This window comes from Mobula birostris, chromosome 10 (genome assembly GCF_030028105.1).
Source record: "Mobula birostris isolate sMobBir1 chromosome 10, sMobBir1.hap1, whole genome shotgun sequence".
In the NCBI taxonomy this organism is placed as follows: Eukaryota; Metazoa; Chordata; class Chondrichthyes; order Myliobatiformes; family Myliobatidae; genus Mobula; species Mobula birostris.
This window is the reverse complement of record NC_092379.1, coordinates 34,245,571-34,265,977: the sequence shown is the minus strand read 5'-3', so window position 1 is coordinate 34,265,977 and position 20,407 is coordinate 34,245,571. Positions and strand designations below refer to the sequence as shown.

Here is a 20,407-nt window from a genome sequence, read left to right as displayed (position 1 = left end):
AGAAGTCATAGATTAAAGGTGAAAGGTGAAATGCTTAAGGGGAACATGAGGGAGATCTTCTTCATGAGAGCATGTGAAAAAGCTTTTCTTTAACTCTGTTCTGAATTGTCTACCCCTTATTCTTAAACTGTGGCCTTAAGTTTCCTGCCTCTAGCTTGTCCAATCCCCTAATAATCTTATATGTTTTAATCAGATCCCCTCTCATCCTTCTAAATTCCAGTGCATACAACCCCAGTCGCTCCAATCTTTCAACATATGACAGTCCCGCCATCCCAGGAATTAACCTCGTGAACCTACGCTGCACTCCCTCAATAGCTAGAAAGTCCTTCCTCAAATTTGGAGACCAAAACTGTACACAATATTCCAGATGTGGTCTCACAACACCCAAAGATGTGCATCGTCAGTTCAGCCTACGCAATAATCCAAATCAAAAGTGAGGAGATTTACCAGGATGTTACCTGGATTAGACAGCATGTCCTATGAAGAGAGGATAAGCGAGCTAGGGCTTTTCTCTTTGAAGCAAAGGAGGATGAGAGGTGACTTGAAAGAGATGTACAAGAGACTTTTCCCAGTGAAAATGGCTATTAAAAGAGCATAGTTTTAAGGTACACACATCAAAGTTGCTGGTGAATGCAGCAGGCCAGGTTTTAAGTTTTAAGTTTTAAGGTGATTAGTCAAAAGTACTGGGAGGTGGTGGATGCAAGGAAGGCCGTTCTACAGATGGTGGTAGAGGCTGATACATTAGACAGACATATGGGTGATATTTTTGCTGCGCTACCAAAAATATCACCCTTCACTCCAATAACCGACAGTCCAGATTTTCAGCCTGGCATACTGGATCCTGGATTTACACTTTGGGTTTCTAAGAGTATTTTCCATCTAGGAGACTTATTTGATGAAGGAACGATGATGTCTTTTAGTCAAATAATTCAGAAATTCAACATACCCAGCAAGGACCTTTTTCGTTTCTTTCAGAGTAGAGATTATATACAGAAAAAAACAAACGTCCTGACAAAGGGTCTCAGCCCGAAACATCAATTGTACCTCTACCTATAGATGTTGCCTGGCCTGCTGCGTTCACCAGCATTTTTTATGTGTTGCTTGAACTTCCAGCATCTGCAGATTTCCTCATGTTTGCATCATTAACTGATTTCTATAGTTCTGACATAGAAAAGAGGGTCCTGTTCTAAAGGTGAAGTCTCCATCAGTACTTTTTACAGCATCCTGAGGGAATGTTCTTGTGCAGAGGCTGAGCAGTTGGGAGGGAGAGCTGGGAGTAGAAATTACAGCTGAAACATGGGAAGACATCTGTGATAATTCAAAGAAAATTTCAGTTTGTAATAGAACTAAAGCATTGCAACTCAAAATTCTGCATAGAGCTCATCTGACTCCAGATCGTCTCTCGAAATTTAAGACAGGGGTTTCTCCAATGTGCTCTAAATATAAAGGAAATACTGGAACTCTCACCCATTGTTTTTGGACTTGTTCCAAACTTCAGGCATACTGGAGTGGTATTTTGGGTGAAATGGAAAAGATTCTGAAGATGGAGCTTGAACTGGACCCAGTGTCTTTTCTCTTAGGCTTACCCAGCACTCGTATTATTAATGCACATCAGAAAAAACTTTTTAATATCCTGACTTTGTGTGCAAGGAAGAACATTTTACTTTGTTGGATATGTGATAAGGCCCCTGGACTTTCCGGCTGGCATAAATTAATCATGGAATACATTCCTTTGGACTTTTTAAACATGTATGGTACACTCAAAAACAAATAGTTTTCATAAAACATGGCAACCTTTTCTACAATATGTAGATGTAGTTGTTTCAAATATTTTTATTGTGAAGCAACATCAGCATAACCACAACCGACAATGTCCTAAAGTACAATGCTTCTTTTCTTTCTTACAACATAATGAAAATCAAATGAATGTATGTATAGTAAACAAGCAAAAAGCAAAGGAAACCCTACCTCCCCGTCTCCTTCCCCCTTTCAGCCCTACCCTCCCCTCACCTCTCCTGTATGTGCTGTTTAGGTCCTACCGCCCGCCCCCACCCCCAGTTCAGCTGTCAGTCTCTTCTAAATACAACGGTAATGGGTTGCCAGATTTTTTCAAATTCCTTGAGTCTGTCCTTGATAACAAATTTGCCTCCGAGGACTTGCATTTCTCACACACTGGGGACACCTCTGGGAATACTTTATGAACCCTTACCTTTGAGTAATGTAGTCTATGTAGGATTTTAAATTGCATTAAACAATGCCTGGCATTGATGGAACAGGAGTTAACATACTCCAAAGCCTCATTCCATATAACCTCCTCTATCCCTGTATATAATATGTAGATGTAAACCTGTCTGCTATACTAATAAGGGCTTTTGTATAGGATGTGGTGGTGATGTCTACACTTTAATGGAAATGTTCTGATAGCTGATATCTGTGAGGGGAAGAAATGTAAATGTACCTGGAAATTGACAGTTTTGTTATGCTGAGCAAAAAAGGCATATGGATAACAGTAAGATGGAGAGTTATGTAGGATAGATTGATCATGGAGGTGGTTAAAAGATCGGCACAACAGTGGGTCAAGGGACACGTACTGCTCTACGCTCTAAATTACTCAATGTCTTCCTCCCCCTTCCCCTTTCCACAGTCATTGCTCTCTTCACAACTCCCTTGTCCTCTCAACCTCTCCATCGATTCTCCTGTAAAAGAGCAGTGTTGTAGCTGGCCTTACCCCTTCTCACTCACCACCCTTCAGTATACCCTTTTCAGTCCTTCTGGGTGATGGAGCACTTTAGATGTCCATCCATCAGCGTCATTTATTGCATCTGGTGCTCCTGGTGCAGCCTGGCCTACATCAGAGAGACGTGACACTGACTGCTAGAAATCACTTGTGCTCGTCTGCTGTATTCCCACACTGACACTTCTGCCCATGGGCTCCTCCACTGCCAGACTGAGGCCAGGTGCAGGGCAAAGGAAAACCTCACCCCATTTGGAAGTCTGCCTGACAGTATGAACATTGATTTCTCTAACTTCCAGTAACTACCCCTTTCTTCCTCCTCCTTTATTCCTGTCATCCCTTCACCCTCTCATTCCCCTCCCTCACCTTCGCAGCCTGCCCATCACCTACACCTTTCTCCCTGTTCCCAACCTCCTTCCCTTAATTCAGTGATGTGCTGTTGTCTCCCATCAAATTCCTTCTTTTCCAGCCCTTTGTCTTTTCCACCATCACCTCCCAGCTTCCCTCCACTTCACCAATCACTCATGGCCCATGCTATTTCCCTCCACAACATGGTAGCATAGCAGTTAACACAACGCTATTACAGCATGAGGAGATCCACAGTTTGTGTTCAATTCTGGCACAGTAAAGAGTTGGTACATTCTCCCCATGAACACGAGTTCCTTTCCACAGTCCAAAGACATACACTGCAGAGTAGAGATGGCAAATTGTCCTGTGATTAGGCTAGTGTTAAATAGGTGGGTTTGCAAATTGTTGCCCCAGGAGGGCCTGTTCCCCTGTTCCACTCTGCATCTCCAAATAAAAGAAACCTTTTATTCTGGTTTCTGCCCTCTTTATTCCCATCCCTGATGAAAGGCTGGGCCCACATGTTGACTGTTCCACCTCACTCCATAGATGCAGCCTGCCCCACTGAATTCCTCACCACCTTGTGTGTTTCACAACTAATGGCATGCCTTCAGCTCTGGAATTCCCTTCCCCTTTGCAAATTGTCTCCAACCTTTACTTCCAGTAAGATGGCAGCGCATTCGGACGCAGCGGCCCCTTGGGGGGCCAACCAAAAGTGTTCCTTTCTTTGTTAAATGTTTTTTTTTATATAAATGATTGCAAGACCATACTGGACTCCACGAACTTCGGGTAAAACAGGTCTATCGCATCAGTGAACTGCTTGTTGTTCTTTGCAGCTGGCTGGCAGACTGGACTGGGATCGGAGAAGCTGACCTGGGTGCAGAGCACGTTGTTGCCTGCTACTCGACAGCATCGGAGTTGGTGCATAAAAGCAGTGTAGAGTGTAACCGTGACTGTCTTGGATGTTTCTCTTGCGATCGCAAGACCCTGTTGGACACTGATAATGTAAGATGTATTAGGACTAGGTCTCAAGCCGCAGGCTTGCGTGCTGCTGCAGTCCAGATAAGGAGATGCCGGAGGCAGTGTCGCATGGCATCCATGCTCGGCTAGCAGCTGGCCTCCCCCACTGGTGCTGGCCAGTCTGATCAGTGGAATAACAGGCTGGATTGATGGGAACTGTACCATAAATTCCCTCCCTCAATATTTTGAATTTGCTGTGTATGCTTTACACCTTTGGCCCCAGAGGAATGCTGTCTCGTTCAGCCGTATCCAAGTATGGTTGAATGATTAGGAAACTTGATTTAATTTGATTACTGAAGCCCAATCCTGTGGGCTAAGCTTTGATCATCTGCCCTACTCTTCTTGCCTCGCTCTGTAGAAACTTGGGATATTTTTCCTATGTTTAGCATACTGCACAAATGCAGTTTGCTGTTGTTTTGTCTGTCTGGTTGTTTTGTTGTGTTCAATAAAATGCAGGAATCTGCATGCAAATGATCCCTATGTTTCAAAAGATAATTTTCATGGCATTGCAGGGCACCATGGTAGCATAGCAGTTAGAGTGATACAATTACAGCTCAGGGTGTTGGGAGTTTGGAGTTCAATTCTGGCACTGCATGCAAGGAAACACAAAAAACCTACAGCGCAATACAGGCCCTTCGGCCCACAATGCTGTGTCGAACAAGTACTTACTTTAGAAATTACCTAGGGTTACCCAGAGCCCTTCATTTTTTTTTTTTTTTTTTTTTTTTTTTTTTTTTTTTTTAAAAAGCTCCTTGTACCTATCCAGGTGTCTCTTAAAAGACCCTATCATATCCTCCTCCACCACCACGCACTCACTACTCTGTAAAAAAAACTTACCCCTCACATCTCCTCTGTACCTACTTCCAAGCACCTGAACTGCCCTCTCGTGGTAGCCATTTCAGCCCTGGGAAAAAGCCTGTCTATCCTCACAATCAATGCCTCTCATCATTTTGTACACCTCTATCAGGTCACCTCTCATACTCCGCCACTCCAAGGAGAAAAGGCTGAGCTCATTCAACCTATTCTCATAAAGCATGCTCCCCAATCCAGGCAACATCCTTGTAAATCTCCTCTGCACCCTTTCCATGGTTTCCACATCCTTCCTGTAGTGAGGTGACCTGAATTGAGCACAGTACTCCAAGTGGGGTCTGACCAGGGTCCTATATAGCAGCAACATCACCTCTCGGCTCTTAAACTCAATCTCATGATTGATGAAGGCCAATGCACCGTATGCCTCCTTAACCACAGAGTCAACCTGCGTAGCAGCTTTGCGTGTCCTATGGACTCTGACCCCAAGATCCCTCTGATCCTCCACACTGCCAAGAGTCTTACCATTAGTACTATATTCTGCCATATTTGACCTACCAAAATGAACCACCTCACACTTATCTGGGTTGAAGGAGTTTGTATGTTCCCCCTGGGACAGCGTAGGTTTCTTCAGTGCACTTTGGTTCCCTCTCACAGACCAAAGACGTGCTGATTAGTAGTTAATTTGCCATTTAAAATTTTCCTATGATTAGGCTAGGGTTAAATAGGTGGGTTGCTGGGTAACACGGTTTCCTGGGTTGGAAGGGCCTGTTCTGTATTGTATCGTTAAGCAGACAGACATAACTAAATAAACTTCCACTCACCGTTTCATAATCTTTCAGTGCAGCCTTAAATTTGCCCAGTGCCATGTTGGCTGTTGCTCGCCTATAATACCCTTTAATGTATTTCTTATCCAGCTCCACCGCTTTGGTGGCATCTGACAAGGCATAGCCATAACATTCAGTCCGTAAGTATGCCAAACTACGATTCCCATAATAAATGGCATTCTCAGAGTTCAACTCGATGGCCTGGGTGTAATACTTAATGGCATTGTCGTAATCTTTATCTAGAGGAAAAAAAGAAAGATAGATCATTAGAAACTGGCAATAAACAATAACTGGAATACTCAGCTACAACACACAATACATACGAATACAAGAAAATAGCAGGAGGTGACTGCCTGGCCCCTCAGAATGATTATATATAACCTCAACTATTTGTCTACACCAGACCCCATAGCCCTCAATGCCTGGATCTTTCCACAAGAAACAGGAGTGCAATTAGGCTATTCGGTCCATTGAATCCACTCCACTATTCCGTCATGGCTGATTTACTGTCCCCTCTCAACTCCATTCTCTCTACTTTCTCACCACCCTTACTAATCAAGATTCTATCAACCTCAGCTTTAAATACCAATGACTTAAGCTCCACAATCACCCCTGGCAATAAATTCCTCCTCACCTCTGTTCTAAAGGGACATTTTTATATTCTGAGACTGTACCCCTGGTACTAGACTCCCCCACTATAGGAAACACCTTCTCCACATCCACTACTAGGTCCTTCAATATCTGATATATTTCAATGCGATCCCCCGATTCTTCTAAACACCAAAGCCAAACACTCCCCATACATCAATGGTGCCGTTTAATGTCAGAGGATGTATATAGTATACAAACTGAAATTCATACTCTTTACAGATCCCAGGATCAATCTTCTGGCCCTCTCCAATTCCAGCACATCCTTTCTTAGAAAAAGGGCAGTCTGACCAAAGCCTGAAAGCCTTATCATTACATACTTGTTTTGTATTCTAATCCTCTTAAGATAAAGGTTAACTTTGCATTTACCTTCTTTACCACTGATTCAGCCTCCAAATAATTCAAATTTTAGGGAACTCTGCACAAGGTTTTCCAAGTCCATTTAGATCTCTGTTTTCTGAAGTTTCCACCCGTTTAGAAAATAATCTATGCTTTTATACCTTCTACCAAAGTGCATGACTACATAAAAACTTCCAAATATTTATTTTCCTCCACTCTAAATGATTCTGCCTGCAAACTCATTGGGGTAGAGAATTCCAGAGATTCATCACTATCCAAGAAGAAATTTCCTTATCCCTCGATTTTAAATAATTGATCCCTTATCATGTAACCATCTCCCCTCATTTGATATCCTCCCCACTAGAAGTATCATGAAGACACTGGCATGTATCCAGTCATGTACTCTTAGGGTTTTGTATGATTACTCCTCATTCTTCCAAACTCCAAAAACATGATCCAACTTGTTTAGCCACTCTAGACACGCAAATCTGCACATTTTAGAAATTAGCCAAGTGAATCTCTTTTGGATTACCTCCAATGCAACTCTATCCTTTAAGAAAGGGGACCAAAACTGTGCACAATACTCCAGGTGTGGCGTCACCTGTATAAACCCACTTCTAATCTCCAGCTTCTTTTCAACAAAGGCTAATATATCATCTTCACTTCTAACTCATTGTTGCATAGAAAACATAGAAAATAGGTGGAGTAGGCCATTCGGCCCTTTGAGCTTGCACCGCCGTTTATTATGATCATGGCTGATCATCCAACTCAGAACCCTGCACCAGCCTTCCCTCCATACCCTCTGATCCCCCTAGCCACAAGGGCCATATCTAACTCCCTCTTAAATATAGCCAATGAACTGGCCTCAACTGTTTCCTGTGGCAGAGAATTCCACAGACTCACCACTCTCTGTGTGAAGAAGTTTTTCCTAATCTCAGTCCTAAAAGGCTTCCCCTCTATCCTCAAACCGTGACCCCTCGTTCTGGACTTCCCCAACATCAGGAACAATCTTCCTGCATCTAGCCTGTCCAATCCCTTTAGGATTTTATACATTTCAATCAGATCCCCCCTCAATCTTCTAAATTCCAACGAGTACAAGCCCAGTTCATCCAGTCTTTCTTCATATGAAAGTCCTGCCATCCCAGGAATCAATCTGGTGAACCTTCTTTGTACTCCCTCTATGGCAAGGATGTCTTTCCTCAGATCAGGGGACCAAAATTGCACACAATACTCCAGCTGTGGTCTCACCAAGGCCTTGTATAACTGCAGTAGTACCTCCCTGCTCCTGTACTCGAATCCTCTTGCTATAAATGCCAGCATACCATTCGCCTTTTTCACCACCTGCTGTACCTGCATGCCCACTTTCAATGACTGGTGTATAATGACACCCAGGTCTCGTTGCACCTCCCCTTTTCCTAATCGGCCACCATTCAGATAATAATCTGTTTTCCTATTTTTGCCACCAAAGTGGATAACTTCACATTTATCCACATTAAATTGCATCTGCCATGAATTTGCCCACTCACCCAACCTATCCAAGTCACCCTGCATCCTCTTAGCATCCTCCTCACAGATAACACTGCCGCCCAGCTTCGTGTCATCTGCAACTGCCACTATTTTATGATTCATACAAGATTCCTTTACACTTTAATCACTTGTAATTCTTTTCCATATAGATAGCAATCTGCCTTTTGATTCCTCTTACCAAACTGCATGACACATCCCACATCAAAATCCACTTTCACCCACTTCATCTAGATCTACTATAAAGTCACTCTATGCTCACTATAATTTGCCCTTTAAGCCAGTTTTGTGTCATCAACTTGAACACCTTGCATTTCGTCACCTCTCAAGGTCACAAGAACAGAACTGATCCGATCCCTGGGATACTCCATGACTTCAATCCTTTCAACCTGGAGAAGACCATTTATTCCAATTTTAGGCTTCTGGTTTTCAATTGGTAACACTTCCCAATTCAAGCTGACACTTCCTCCAAATTTGTGAACAATATGTTTTAGTAACTGCATAACATGGTACTTTAATTAAATTTCTACAGATGAACCGTGACAGCATTCTGACTGGTTGTATCACCATCTGGCGGCAGTATGGTCGCACAAGTCAAGCATGTCTCCTATTGGTGGGTCTTCAGGTGGTGACAGGACACACACAGATGGAGATCACCTGGGTGTGGCTTTGCTTAACGTGGGGAAGCTGATGCACAGGCAGCCCTCTCATTGCTCTTGACAGATCAGTGCCAGGGACCAGTGGCATGGAGTGCATGATGACTGGGGACTCTTCACTGCCACAGTCTTCCTCCACCTTCACTGCCACTGTGATGTGTCTACCAGCTCTACTGTTGAAGTCTGTCTGGAACCTCCCCTTTGACCTCTGCCATGGGTGACCCTACCAGCCAAGTGCCAGATGGCTAAACTCCTGACAGCACCACTCATGGGGTCTCAGCAACTCACAAGCCTCTCCACCACGACATGGTGATGATCGAATACATGGGACTGGAAAAATCTGCAGAGGATTGTACACTCAGCCAGCTCCATCATGGGACCAGCCTCCCCACCAGAGAAGATGTCTTCAAAAAGAGATGTCACAAGGCGGCAGCATCCATCGTTAACTACCTCACCACCCAAGTCATGCCATCTTCTCATTACTGCCAGCAGGGAGGTGATAAGGGAGCCTGCTGTGTACATACATCTATTGATGCTTCTGGACACATCTTCAGTGATGTTGCTGGAACCATCGGGTGTTTCGGGTCTTTCAACATCATACAACCTCCTCCAGGTGACCCAGCCGGGGCTGATCAGACCCCAGCTTGTGTCCAGATGGCTAGCTACTTATGACTCCATGGCTCCCCTCTTTTGAGCCACAGCCATCTTGAGGCCCTCCCTGCCGCATCGGTGGTACTGCAGATGGCTTTCCTCTTCCTCTCTCCCTCGATGCCCAAAATGCTGAAGGCTCTAACTAAAGAACGGGCTGCGAATCCTCTACAACCAACCTCCACTGGGAGACACCTCGCTCTCCATCCAGCCTGCTGACAGTTGCTGACCAGTTCTGCGTACTTGGAGAGCTTCCTGAAGACACATACTCAACATTTTAGGAACAGCCTCTTCCCCTCCGCCATTAGATTTATGAATTGTCCATTAACACCACCTTACTATTTTGTGCTCTTCTTGTACTACTTTTTAAAATATACAATGTTTCTGATACATTTACTGCAACTGTAAAGGAACTGACTGCCATCATTAAGGAGGTGGTACAGGAGCCTGAAGGCCCACACTAAACGTTTTAGGAACAGCATCTTCCCCTCTGCCATCAGATTTCTCAGTGGATATTGAACCCAGGAACACTAGCTCATTACTTTTTCCTCTTTTTGCCATACATTTTTTCTCCATTTCACAGTCAACACATCTTACACAATTTGAAAGGTTCAACAAAATAGTGAATGGTGTAATCCCAATCTTCAGTGTGATATCCTGTGCCCAGTATTCAATTACTTCTCATCTTTTCATCAAGGCTCTTACTCTTAACTTACACTTCGAACATTCCTGGTTGCCCATACACCCGCTCAAGCTCGGTCTCCTCTGCCACAAGTACCCAAACTCAAACCCACTCCCAAGTGGTGTCTGTGTGTTCAAATTGCTGGCCACAAACAGAAGGATCTCTGTGGATACTGGAAATCCACAGTAACATAATTTCACAGTATATCTCAATGCACTTGTACTGTTCAATGCCGCAACCCACCCGTTTAATCCAAGTCTTAATTACATGACAATTTACAATGATCAATTAACATACGAACCTATACGCCTTTGGAATGTGGAAGGAAACCAGGGCACCCAGAGGAAACCCACACTCTTAGAGGAAGAATGTACGAACTCCTTACATGTGGCATCGAAATCAAACTCTAAACTCTAACCCCTGAGCTGCAATAGCATTGCACTAACTTCTACAATGGCGCCTTTAATAGCCTGTTTCAGTGTTGTCAATTCTTTGTAATGGCTGCACTCAAAATAACCTTTTTTTGGGATCCCTCTTGTCAAAAACTTTGTTACTTTTACCTTGTTATTAACCTCCCTACAGCCCAGCAGTGACTGATGGAAGGCCATTCCCTCACTCACCTACAGCCCAGCAATCACTGATGGAAGGCCATTTGTTACTGACGCACCCCCCCCCCCAACAGCCCAGCAATAAAGGCCATTCCCTCACTTCCCTACAGCCCAGCAATCACAGATGGAAGACTAAAGCCTGTGGCTCAATCTTGAATAAAATAACTCTGTCATTAAGAACCACTGAGTAATCTTGTTATGCCAGTTTTTCCTTTCCTGCTAAATGGTTGACTTTATCAAATGAAGAGAAATGTAGGGATAATAGTAAAACTGGAATCAGAATCAATCAGAGAGAAGGGTGAAGAGGCTGTTTCTTGGCTCTGATGTAACAGGGCTTCTTTGATAACAGAAGCAGAGGTCCCAATCCTAGATCTCTCAGAAAAATGGATTTCCAAATTCCCCATCACACTCATCAGGAGAGAATTCTACTGCTGAGGAAGTGGCAAGAACATGAAAGTTATCAGGTTTCAGAAATGACCCATTTTAAATTGCCACACTAGTAGTTTAAAGGTGTGTCTCTGTTAGTCAAAGCCTTTATGACAGTCACTTAGCACACAAAAAAAGCTCTATGTCCCATTGTTACCGAGCTGACATTCAACCATACAAATGTTTTAAAAATCTCACAACTACTAACACATTTGGGTAAGTACACTTGGTGATGGAACTAGTTTAGTGTGCATTGGTTAGAATGGATGAGATGGGCCATAAGGCCTGTTTCTGTCCTGGATTAACCTACGGGTCCATTCTCACCAATTACCCACAGACTTTATCATACAACTGCACACTAACTCCTGCTTTGGTGCTGGATTAACCAGCGAGTCCATTCTCACCAATTACCCACAGATTTTACCATTCCACGCACACCGACTCCTGTTTCTGTCCTGGATTAACCTACAGGTCCATTCTCATCAATTATCCACAGACTTTACCATCCAACTGCACACCGACTCCTGTTTGGGTCGTGGGAGGAAACTGGAACACCAGGGGAAATCCGACACAGTCACAGGGAGAACATGCAAACTCCACACCGAAAGCACTCGAATTCAACACTGAACTGAGTTCTCTGGTGCTGTGAGACCATTATCACTCTGTCACCATTGCCATGATTACCACAGTGGCTATAAGATCTGATTGCAATAATGGTGGCAACAAAGCTATTGTGACAGGCCATGAAAAGCCACTAGATTCACCATTTCACTTTAGGGGAGATCTGCTGCCTGCACCCTGCACCCAGCACCCAGGTGGCATTCAGTGAGATTATGGAACAACACTGCAGTCAACGGGAAGCAGTTGTGGCTGTTCGTGGGCAAGGACTGAAGGGAAGAGTTCCTGGGGATGGTCTACACCCAACCATCAGCAACTATTTCATTTCCGTTATTGGGTTCTTGATTAGTAAAGGTGCCAAAGGTTATGGGGAGAAGGCAGGAGAATGGGATTGAGAGGGATAATAAAACAGGCATGATGTAATGCGGAGCTGGTTTGATGGGTCAAATTCTGCTTTTATGGTTCACAGTCTTTTTATTCATTCCTTGTTGCCATCCACAATGAATGCTCACTGATGACTGCCCGTTCACAACTTCTCAGGAAGTACAGTCCAGCAAGTATTGAGCTGATTCACTTCAGATAAATGCCAGGTAAAGTCTCTTAGTGAGGATGGTCACTGGACAGTAACATTGCCAAACTCTCCACTGTATGGGCAGCACAGTAAAGTAACAGTCAGCACATCTCAATTTGGCGCCAGTGATCACCGATTGGGGTTCAATTCCCACCACTGCCTGTAAGGAGTTTGTTCATTCTTCCCATGACCAGGTGGGTTTCCTCAGGGTGCTCTGGTTTCTTCCCACATTCCAAAGACATACAGTTCGGGTTAGGGAGTTGTGGGGATGCTTCACTAGCTCTGGTAGCCCCTAGCACAACACTCACTGATGTGACGCCAATGACACGTTTCAAAGTACATGTAACAAATAGAGCTAGGTTTTATGAGCAGACTGAGGCTGCAGTTGCAACGAAGAATAAACTCTACAAGTCAGGAGAAAGCAGCTCGCTACAAACAACTCATTCTCCACTCTAAACATGCCTTCACTCCACCACCACAGTATATCCTATAGTGAAGGTACAATCTACACTTCCCAAACCGCTGATTTCTATCACCAAAATAGACAAGGGCAGGAAGAGTGGAGGAACATCACCATCTGCAGGTTCCTCTCCAAATAACAAACCATCCTGACTTGGGAAAAAATGGAAACCTGCCAAATCTACAGTTCTGTGCAAAAGTCTCAGGCACAGGAACATAGCGAGGATGCCTCTGACTTTTGCACCATACTGCTACCACAAAAAAATACAAACTTTGTGACACATGAATGATGATAAACCTGATTCTGATGTGGGTGTCCATTGTGGGCAGAGAATGGGAAGGAAATCTTGGTTGATAAAAGGGGACAGGCGAGGGGAGGAAGCAGGAACCACCAGAGACATTCTGTAAAGATCAATAAACCAATTGTTTGGAATCAAGTGACCTTGCCTGGTGTCTCAGGGTTGGGTGTGTCTACACCTGTGCCAACACCCTCCCCCACCACCCTTGGCACTCTTTCTCTGTTGCCTATCCCACACCCCTCCCTTGGCGCTCCACCCTCACCATTTCCAACATCCTTTGCTCCCACCAGATTTACAAACTCACTCTGCTCTACGTTGACACATACACTACTTTGAAAATGTCTGAGGTGCCCAAGCTAAAAACATGTGCCCAAGACTTTTCCAAAGTACTGTATTCCTGCAGCCTTCTCCAAAGTACTGCGGGAGTGCAGCAGCTCAAAAAGGTGACTCACTACCATCTTGCCATGGCAAATCCCAGATTCAAATCGCTCTTCATAAAAACTACTTAGACTGTAAGACATAGCAGCAGAATTTGGCCCATTAAGTCATCGCAGCCATTCCTTCATGGGTGATTGGGGTTTGAGGGAAAATCATTCTCCTGCTTTCTCTCTCTTTGCACTTGAATAGCTCGTTCTGATAGTATCCTTAACATCAATATCGCATTTCTTGTACCTTTGTCTTTCACAAAACCACACTGTTCTTTACCTATTTCAGCTTGTATCTTACTTTTAAGAACTTTGATGAAAAGAGCTAGAAGTATCTTTAATGAGTCAATTCACTAACTCATGGTCCAATGTAATTCACATTCTATTGCTCCAGGTGTCTTAGGAAGAGTGATAAATACTGATTTTTTTGATAAAGTGAAGGACAATAAGTTATTCGAAATATTACAGGAAACTCTAGATCTAGATTCGAAAGACCTCCGCCTAATCAAAAATCTGTACTGGGAACAAACTGCCACTGTAAGAACAAATGGAGAAGTGAGTCAGTTTACGAAAATCAAGAGCGGCGTTAGACAAGGCTGTGTTTTCTCCCCTGATTTGTTTAATGTGTACAGTGAAACAATATTACAAAAAATAAGAGACATCTCGGGAATCAAAGTTGGCAGTGAAAACATCAATAGTTTCAAATATGCAGATGACACTGTGTTAACTGCAAGTACGGAGGAAGAACTACAAAACTTAATTGATATAATTGTTGAAGAAAGTGCAAAAATGGGTCTATCTATCAATCGCAAAAAGACAATGTATGGTGATATCCAAAAAGAAGGAGAATCCTATCTGCAGGCTGAGAATAAACAGGGAAGACATAAAACAAGTACAGAACCTTTGCTACTTAGGAAGCTGGGTGACATCAGATGGCAGGTGCGACATGGACATCAAAAGAAGAATAGGGATGGCAAAAGACACATTTACGAGAATGAAGAGTATACTGACCAATACTAAACTAGGCATGACAACCCACCTCAGAGTACTGAAATGTTACGTTTATCCAGTTATGTTACATGGATCAGAATGTTGGACAATATCTAGCAACATGAGGAAACGAATTGAAGTAGCAGAGATGTGGTTTTTGAGGAGGATGCAAAGAATATCATGGACAAAACAGATATCTCATAGTCATACTTTATTGATCCCAGGGGAAATTGGTTTTCATTACAGTTGTAACATAAATAATAAATAGTAATAAAACCATAGTTAAATAGTAATATGTAAATTATGCCAGGAAATAAGTCCAGGGCCAGCCTATTGACTCAGGGTGTCTGACCCTCCAAGGAAGGAGTTGTAAAGTTTGATGGCCACTGGCAGGAATGACTTCCTATGACGCTCTGTGCTGCATCTCGGTGGAATGAGTCTCTGGCTGAATGTACTCCTGTGCCCACCCAGTACATTATGTAGTGGATGGGAGACATTGACCAAGATGGCATGCAACTTAGACAGCATCCTCTTTTCAGACACCACTGTCAGAGAGTCCAGTTCCATCCCCACAACATCACTGACCTTATGAATGAATTTGTTGATTCTGTTGGTGTCTGCTACCCTGAGCCTGCTGTCCCAGCACACAACAGCAAACATGATCGCACTGGCCACCACAGACTCGTAGAACATCCTCAGCATCGTCCGGCAGATGTTAAAGGACTTAGTCTCCTCAGGAAATAGAGACTGCTCTGACCCTTCTTGTAGGCAGCCTCAGTGTTCCTAGTCCAGTCCAGTTTATTGTCAATTCGTATCCTCAGGTATTTGTAATCCTCCACCATGTCCACACTGACCCCCTGGATGGAAACGGGTCACCGGTACCTTAGCTCTCCTCAGGTCTACCACCAGCTCCTTAGTCTTTTTCACATTAAGCTGCAGATAATTCTGCTCACACCATGTGACAAAGTTTCCTACCATAGCCCCGTACTCAGCCTCATCTCCCTTGCTGATGCATCCAACCATGGCAGAGTCATCAGAAAACTTCTGAAGATGACAAGACTCTGTGCAGTAGTTGAAGTCCGAGGTGTAAATGGTGAAGAGAAAGGGAGACAAGACAGTCCCCTGAGAAGCCCCAGTGCTGCTGATCACTCTGTCGGACACACAGTGTTGCAAGCACACGTACTGTGGTCTGCCAGTCAGGTAATCAAGAATCCATGACACCAGGGAAGCATCCACCTGCATCGCTGTCAGCTTCTCCCCCAGCAGAGCAGGGCGGATGGTGTTGAACGCACTGGAGAAGTCAAAAAACATGACCCTCACAGTGCTCGCTGGCTTGTCCAGGTGGGCGTAGCCACAGTTCAGCAGGTAGACGATGGCATCCTCAACTCTTAGTCAGGGCTGGTAGGTGAACTGGAGGGAATCTAAGTGTGGCCTGACCATAGGCCGGAGCAGCTCCAGAACAAGTCTCTCCACGGTCTTCATGATGTGGGAGGTCAATGCCACCGGTCTGTAGTCATTGAGGCTGCTGGGGCGCGGCGTCTTCAGCACAGGGACGAGGCAGGACGTCTTTCACAGCACAGGAACCCTCTGGAGACTCAGGCTCAGGTTGGAGACATGGCGGAGTACTCCACATAGCTTAGGGGCACAGGCTTTGAGCACCCTGTTACTGACACCATCCGGGCCTGCAGCCTTGCTTGGGTTGAGACATTGCAGCTGTCTTCCCACCTGTTCAGCTGTGAAGCCCACCGTGGTGGTTTCGAGTGGGGAAGGGGTATAGTCATGAGAGCAGGGTGGGGGACTGTGAGGAGGGGTAGGAGGAGAGAGTGAAATATGTGCTGGTTGGGGGCCGACAACAGATGGCTCATGTGGGGGATGGGCAGGGGCCGCAGTGTCAAATCTGTTAAAGAAAAGGTTAAGTTCATTGGCCCTGCCTACACTGCCTTCAGCTACTCTGTTGCTAATTTGCCAGAACAAAGTGATGGTCCTCATCCCCCTCCAGACCTCTCTCATGTTGTTCTGCTGGAGTTTCCACTCAAGCTTCCTCCTGTACCTGTCTTTAGCCTCCCTGATCCTGGCTTTCAGGTCCCTCTGTATTGCCCTCAACTCCTCCCTATTTCCATCTCTAAACGCCCTCTTTTTAGCGTTCAGGATGTCCTTAACGTCCATGGCTTGTTATTTGAATAACAAAGGACAGTTCTTGTCGGAACATTGCAGTCCACACAGAAGTTGATGTAATCAGTGATGCACTCTGTGAGCCCATCAATATCCTCTCTATGAAACCACCACGGTGGGCTTCACAGCTGAACAGGTGAGAAGACTGCTGAAACGTCTCAATGCAAGCAAGGCTCCAGCTATGTGGAGTACTTCGCCATGTATTCAACCCAAGCCTGAGTGCCTCTCATGAGGATGTCATGAACAGAGCAAGCACAAAAAGAGAAATAATGTATGAGATCATGAAAAGGCAACGTAATTTCATTGGACATGTGATTAGAAAAGAGTTAGAATGCACAGTATTTATGGGAAAGATTGAAGGGAAGAAAGCAAAAGCAAGGCAAAGACAAATAATGGAGGCAGCAGCCAGAGAACTGGAAATGAATACCAATGAATTGATCCACTTGACCCGAAACAGGAGTGTGTGGGCCATGGCAGTGAAAGCTCAAACTGGGCAGGGCACTTGATGATGATGCTTTCTCTCTGAAACCTTTAATGATCTGACTAATCAACATCTGCTGAAGAGTCATCTCAGGCAGCGCAAGTACGCGACTGGTGGAGCAGAGACCTCAAAATTGCAGTGAGTTGGATACAATCGCCATCTGCAGTGCTGTATGCATGGAGTCTGCAGGCACTCCCTGGCCATGACGATTTCCATCAGCTGCTCTGGTTTCCTCAAACACTCCAAAGACATCCACACAGCTAGATTTATGCACCCCTTTACATTAGACCTGGTGTGTGGTAGAGTGGTTGGTGGGTATGTGAGAAAGATGAAGAAAATTTGTGGGAAGCAAATGTGAACTAGCATACAATCGACAGGCCGAGCGTCACTGACATGAAAAGCAAACATGGAAATGGAGCCACAAGTCACAATCTCAAACATTATGAACGAAATCTAACTCCCTCACTATGAAGAAACAGAAATACTCCATTCAGCCTATTCCCATTATTTGGAAGCTCGGGGTGGCCAGATGCCCACTACTGGGCAAACACCCTCACTCACTGTTACTAACATCCCACTACTGGGCAGACACTCCCACACCGTTACTAATATCCCACTACTGGGCAAACACCCTCACTCACTGTTACTAATATCCCACTACTGGGCAAACATCCTCACTCACTGTTACTAACATCCCACTACTGGGCAGACACCCTCACTCACTGTTACTAATATCCCACTATCGGGCAAACACCCTCACACCGTTACTAATATCCCACTACTGGGCAGACACCCTCACTCACTGTTACTAATATCCCACCATCAGTAAGAGAATCTCACTGACCGTTACTAATACTCCACTACTGGGCAGTCTAAACCGCCGTTACTAACATCCCACTATCAGCCAGGCCGTCTAATAACTGTGACTGATACCCCATTATCGGGCAGAGGACCTCACTCACCATTACTAATACCCCACTATCAGGCAGACAGCCTCATTTACTGTTACTAATACCCCACTGTCAGGCAGACAGTCCCCCTCCGTTACTAATACCCCACAGTCGGGCAGATACCGTCACTCACCATTGCTAATGCCCCACTATCGGGCAGAGTCTGACTCACCGTTACTACACCCCACTACCGGGCAGACAGTCACAATCCCCGTATCTAACCCCCTCTATCTGTCAGACAATCACAATCACCGTTATCAACACCCCGCTATCTGTCAGACAGTCTCCATCGCTGTTAGAAGCGGCTCAGTATCTTGCAGCCACGCTCCTTCACTACTACTGCAGGCTGACTATTTAGCACACCCGGTCTCCCCGGCTCCCCTTGAAGCCGCACGAGGGCCCACGGCTGGGCCGAAGGGCCCGTCCCCCGGCTCCGTCTCATCCAGAGGCGGTACGCCGAGCCCAGCGCAGGCAAACCGCGGGCTCTATTCAAATCGCCTACCTTTGAAATACTGGTTGGCCCTGGCCTTCACCTCCTCGGCGTGTTCCTGCGCCTCCCCCCTTGCCCCGTCCGCGCCCTCCGCCATTTTCTGCACGCTGCCGTAAACCGCACTCTATCCGCTGCCCCTGGCAACCGGTCGCAAAAAGCGACCCGCGCGCCCCCAGCCGGACGTCGCGAGGCTATTTCAGTCAACGGAGTCCCTGTCGTGACGTCACTGGAAGCATCTCGGTGGCGTGGCCCATGCGAATCACTCTGTCTCCGGGTCTGCGAGATGTACCCATGGCCCCATGCAATGCCAGATATATCATCACTGCACCGTGTAATATAAAATATTATCACTGCACAGTGCAATATAAAATATATCATCACTGAACCGTGCAGTATAAAATATATCATCACTGCACCACGCAGTATAAAATATATCATCACTGCACCACACAATATATAATATATCATCACTGCACCTCGCAATGTAAAATATATCATCACTGCACCGTGCAATATAAAATATATCATCACTGCACCACACAGTATAAAATATATCATCACTGCACCACGCAGTATAAAATATATCATCACTGCACCTCGCAATGTAAAATATATCATCACTGCACCGTGCAATATAAAATATATCATCTCCGCACCGTGCAATATAAAATATATCATCACTGCACCGTGCAATATAAAATATATCATCACTGCACCACACAGTATAAAATATATCATCTCCGCACCGCGCAATATAAAATATATCATCACTGCACCGCGCAATATAAAATATATCATCACTGCACCACACAGTATAAAATATATCATCACTGCACCGTGCAATATAAAATATATCATCACTGCACCGTACAATGCAAAATGCATCCTCACAGTCCATTTCAATGCGAGATATCTGTGCACATAGCACCATGGAATGCAAGATATACTATTTACAGAAACTACCTCAGAAAAATGGAGAAGGCTACCTTAGTAAATATATCTAAGCCAAAGTTTTTGCATAGTAGGGGTTTAAGGGTTATGGGGAGAAGGCAGGTGGGTGGAGATCAGTCCATGGCCAGATCAGCCATGATCTTATTGAATGGAGGAGCAGGCTCCATGGGCCAGATGGCCGACTCATGCTCCTGCTTCTTATGTCCTACACATGATCTTCCCAATCATGCCTGGATGTACAAGATTCAAATATCAGGAGCTGCAGAAGGCTGAAACCCCACACCACCAGGTTCAAGAACAGCTTCAACCATTGAGTTCTTGAACCCTAATCTCTATCCCGGCATTATGACCCCTTTGCACAATAATGAACTACAATGCACTACAAAGAGTTGATTCATGTATTTTTTTCTTTTTGAATGCTGTCTCCGTTGCACCCATGGCAGACATCCCACCTCTCCCGGAAGTTCCGGGAGTCTCCCACATATTGATGGCAGCTCCCTGACGCCTGGAAATTATATACAATATCCCAGAAATAGATTATTTTGAGAGGGAGAGCGAGCATCCTGATTGGTCTCTCTTCGTGCTAAGAGTGGTCCCCAACCACCGGGCCATGAGAAAACAATATGATTTGGCGATATGAAACGATGTGATTCAGCTGCACCTTTCCTCATTCCCTGTCACTCACTGTTGAATTTTAATGCACGCAAGGTCATCAGTGACCCAAGTCATGCAAAGGA

The 20,407-nt window shown here is 44.9% G+C and overlaps 1 protein-coding gene across 1 annotated transcript in view; it reads right to left on the bottom strand.

The window, feature by feature from the left end:
- Positions 1-18,831, bottom strand: part of ppp5c (protein phosphatase 5, catalytic subunit) — an 89,715-nt gene extending 70,884 nt beyond the window's left edge. The window contains exons 1-2 of the mRNA XM_072270145.1: positions 18,732-18,831; positions 5,731-5,972 (exon numbers count right to left, since the gene is read on the bottom strand). Coding sequence (XP_072126246.1) covers positions 5,731-5,972; positions 18,732-18,816 — 327 coding nt within the window. The 5' untranslated portion in view covers positions 18,817-18,831. The remainder of the gene's footprint in view (positions 1-5,730; positions 5,973-18,731) is intronic.
- Positions 18,832-20,407: the final 1,576 nt, after the last annotated feature.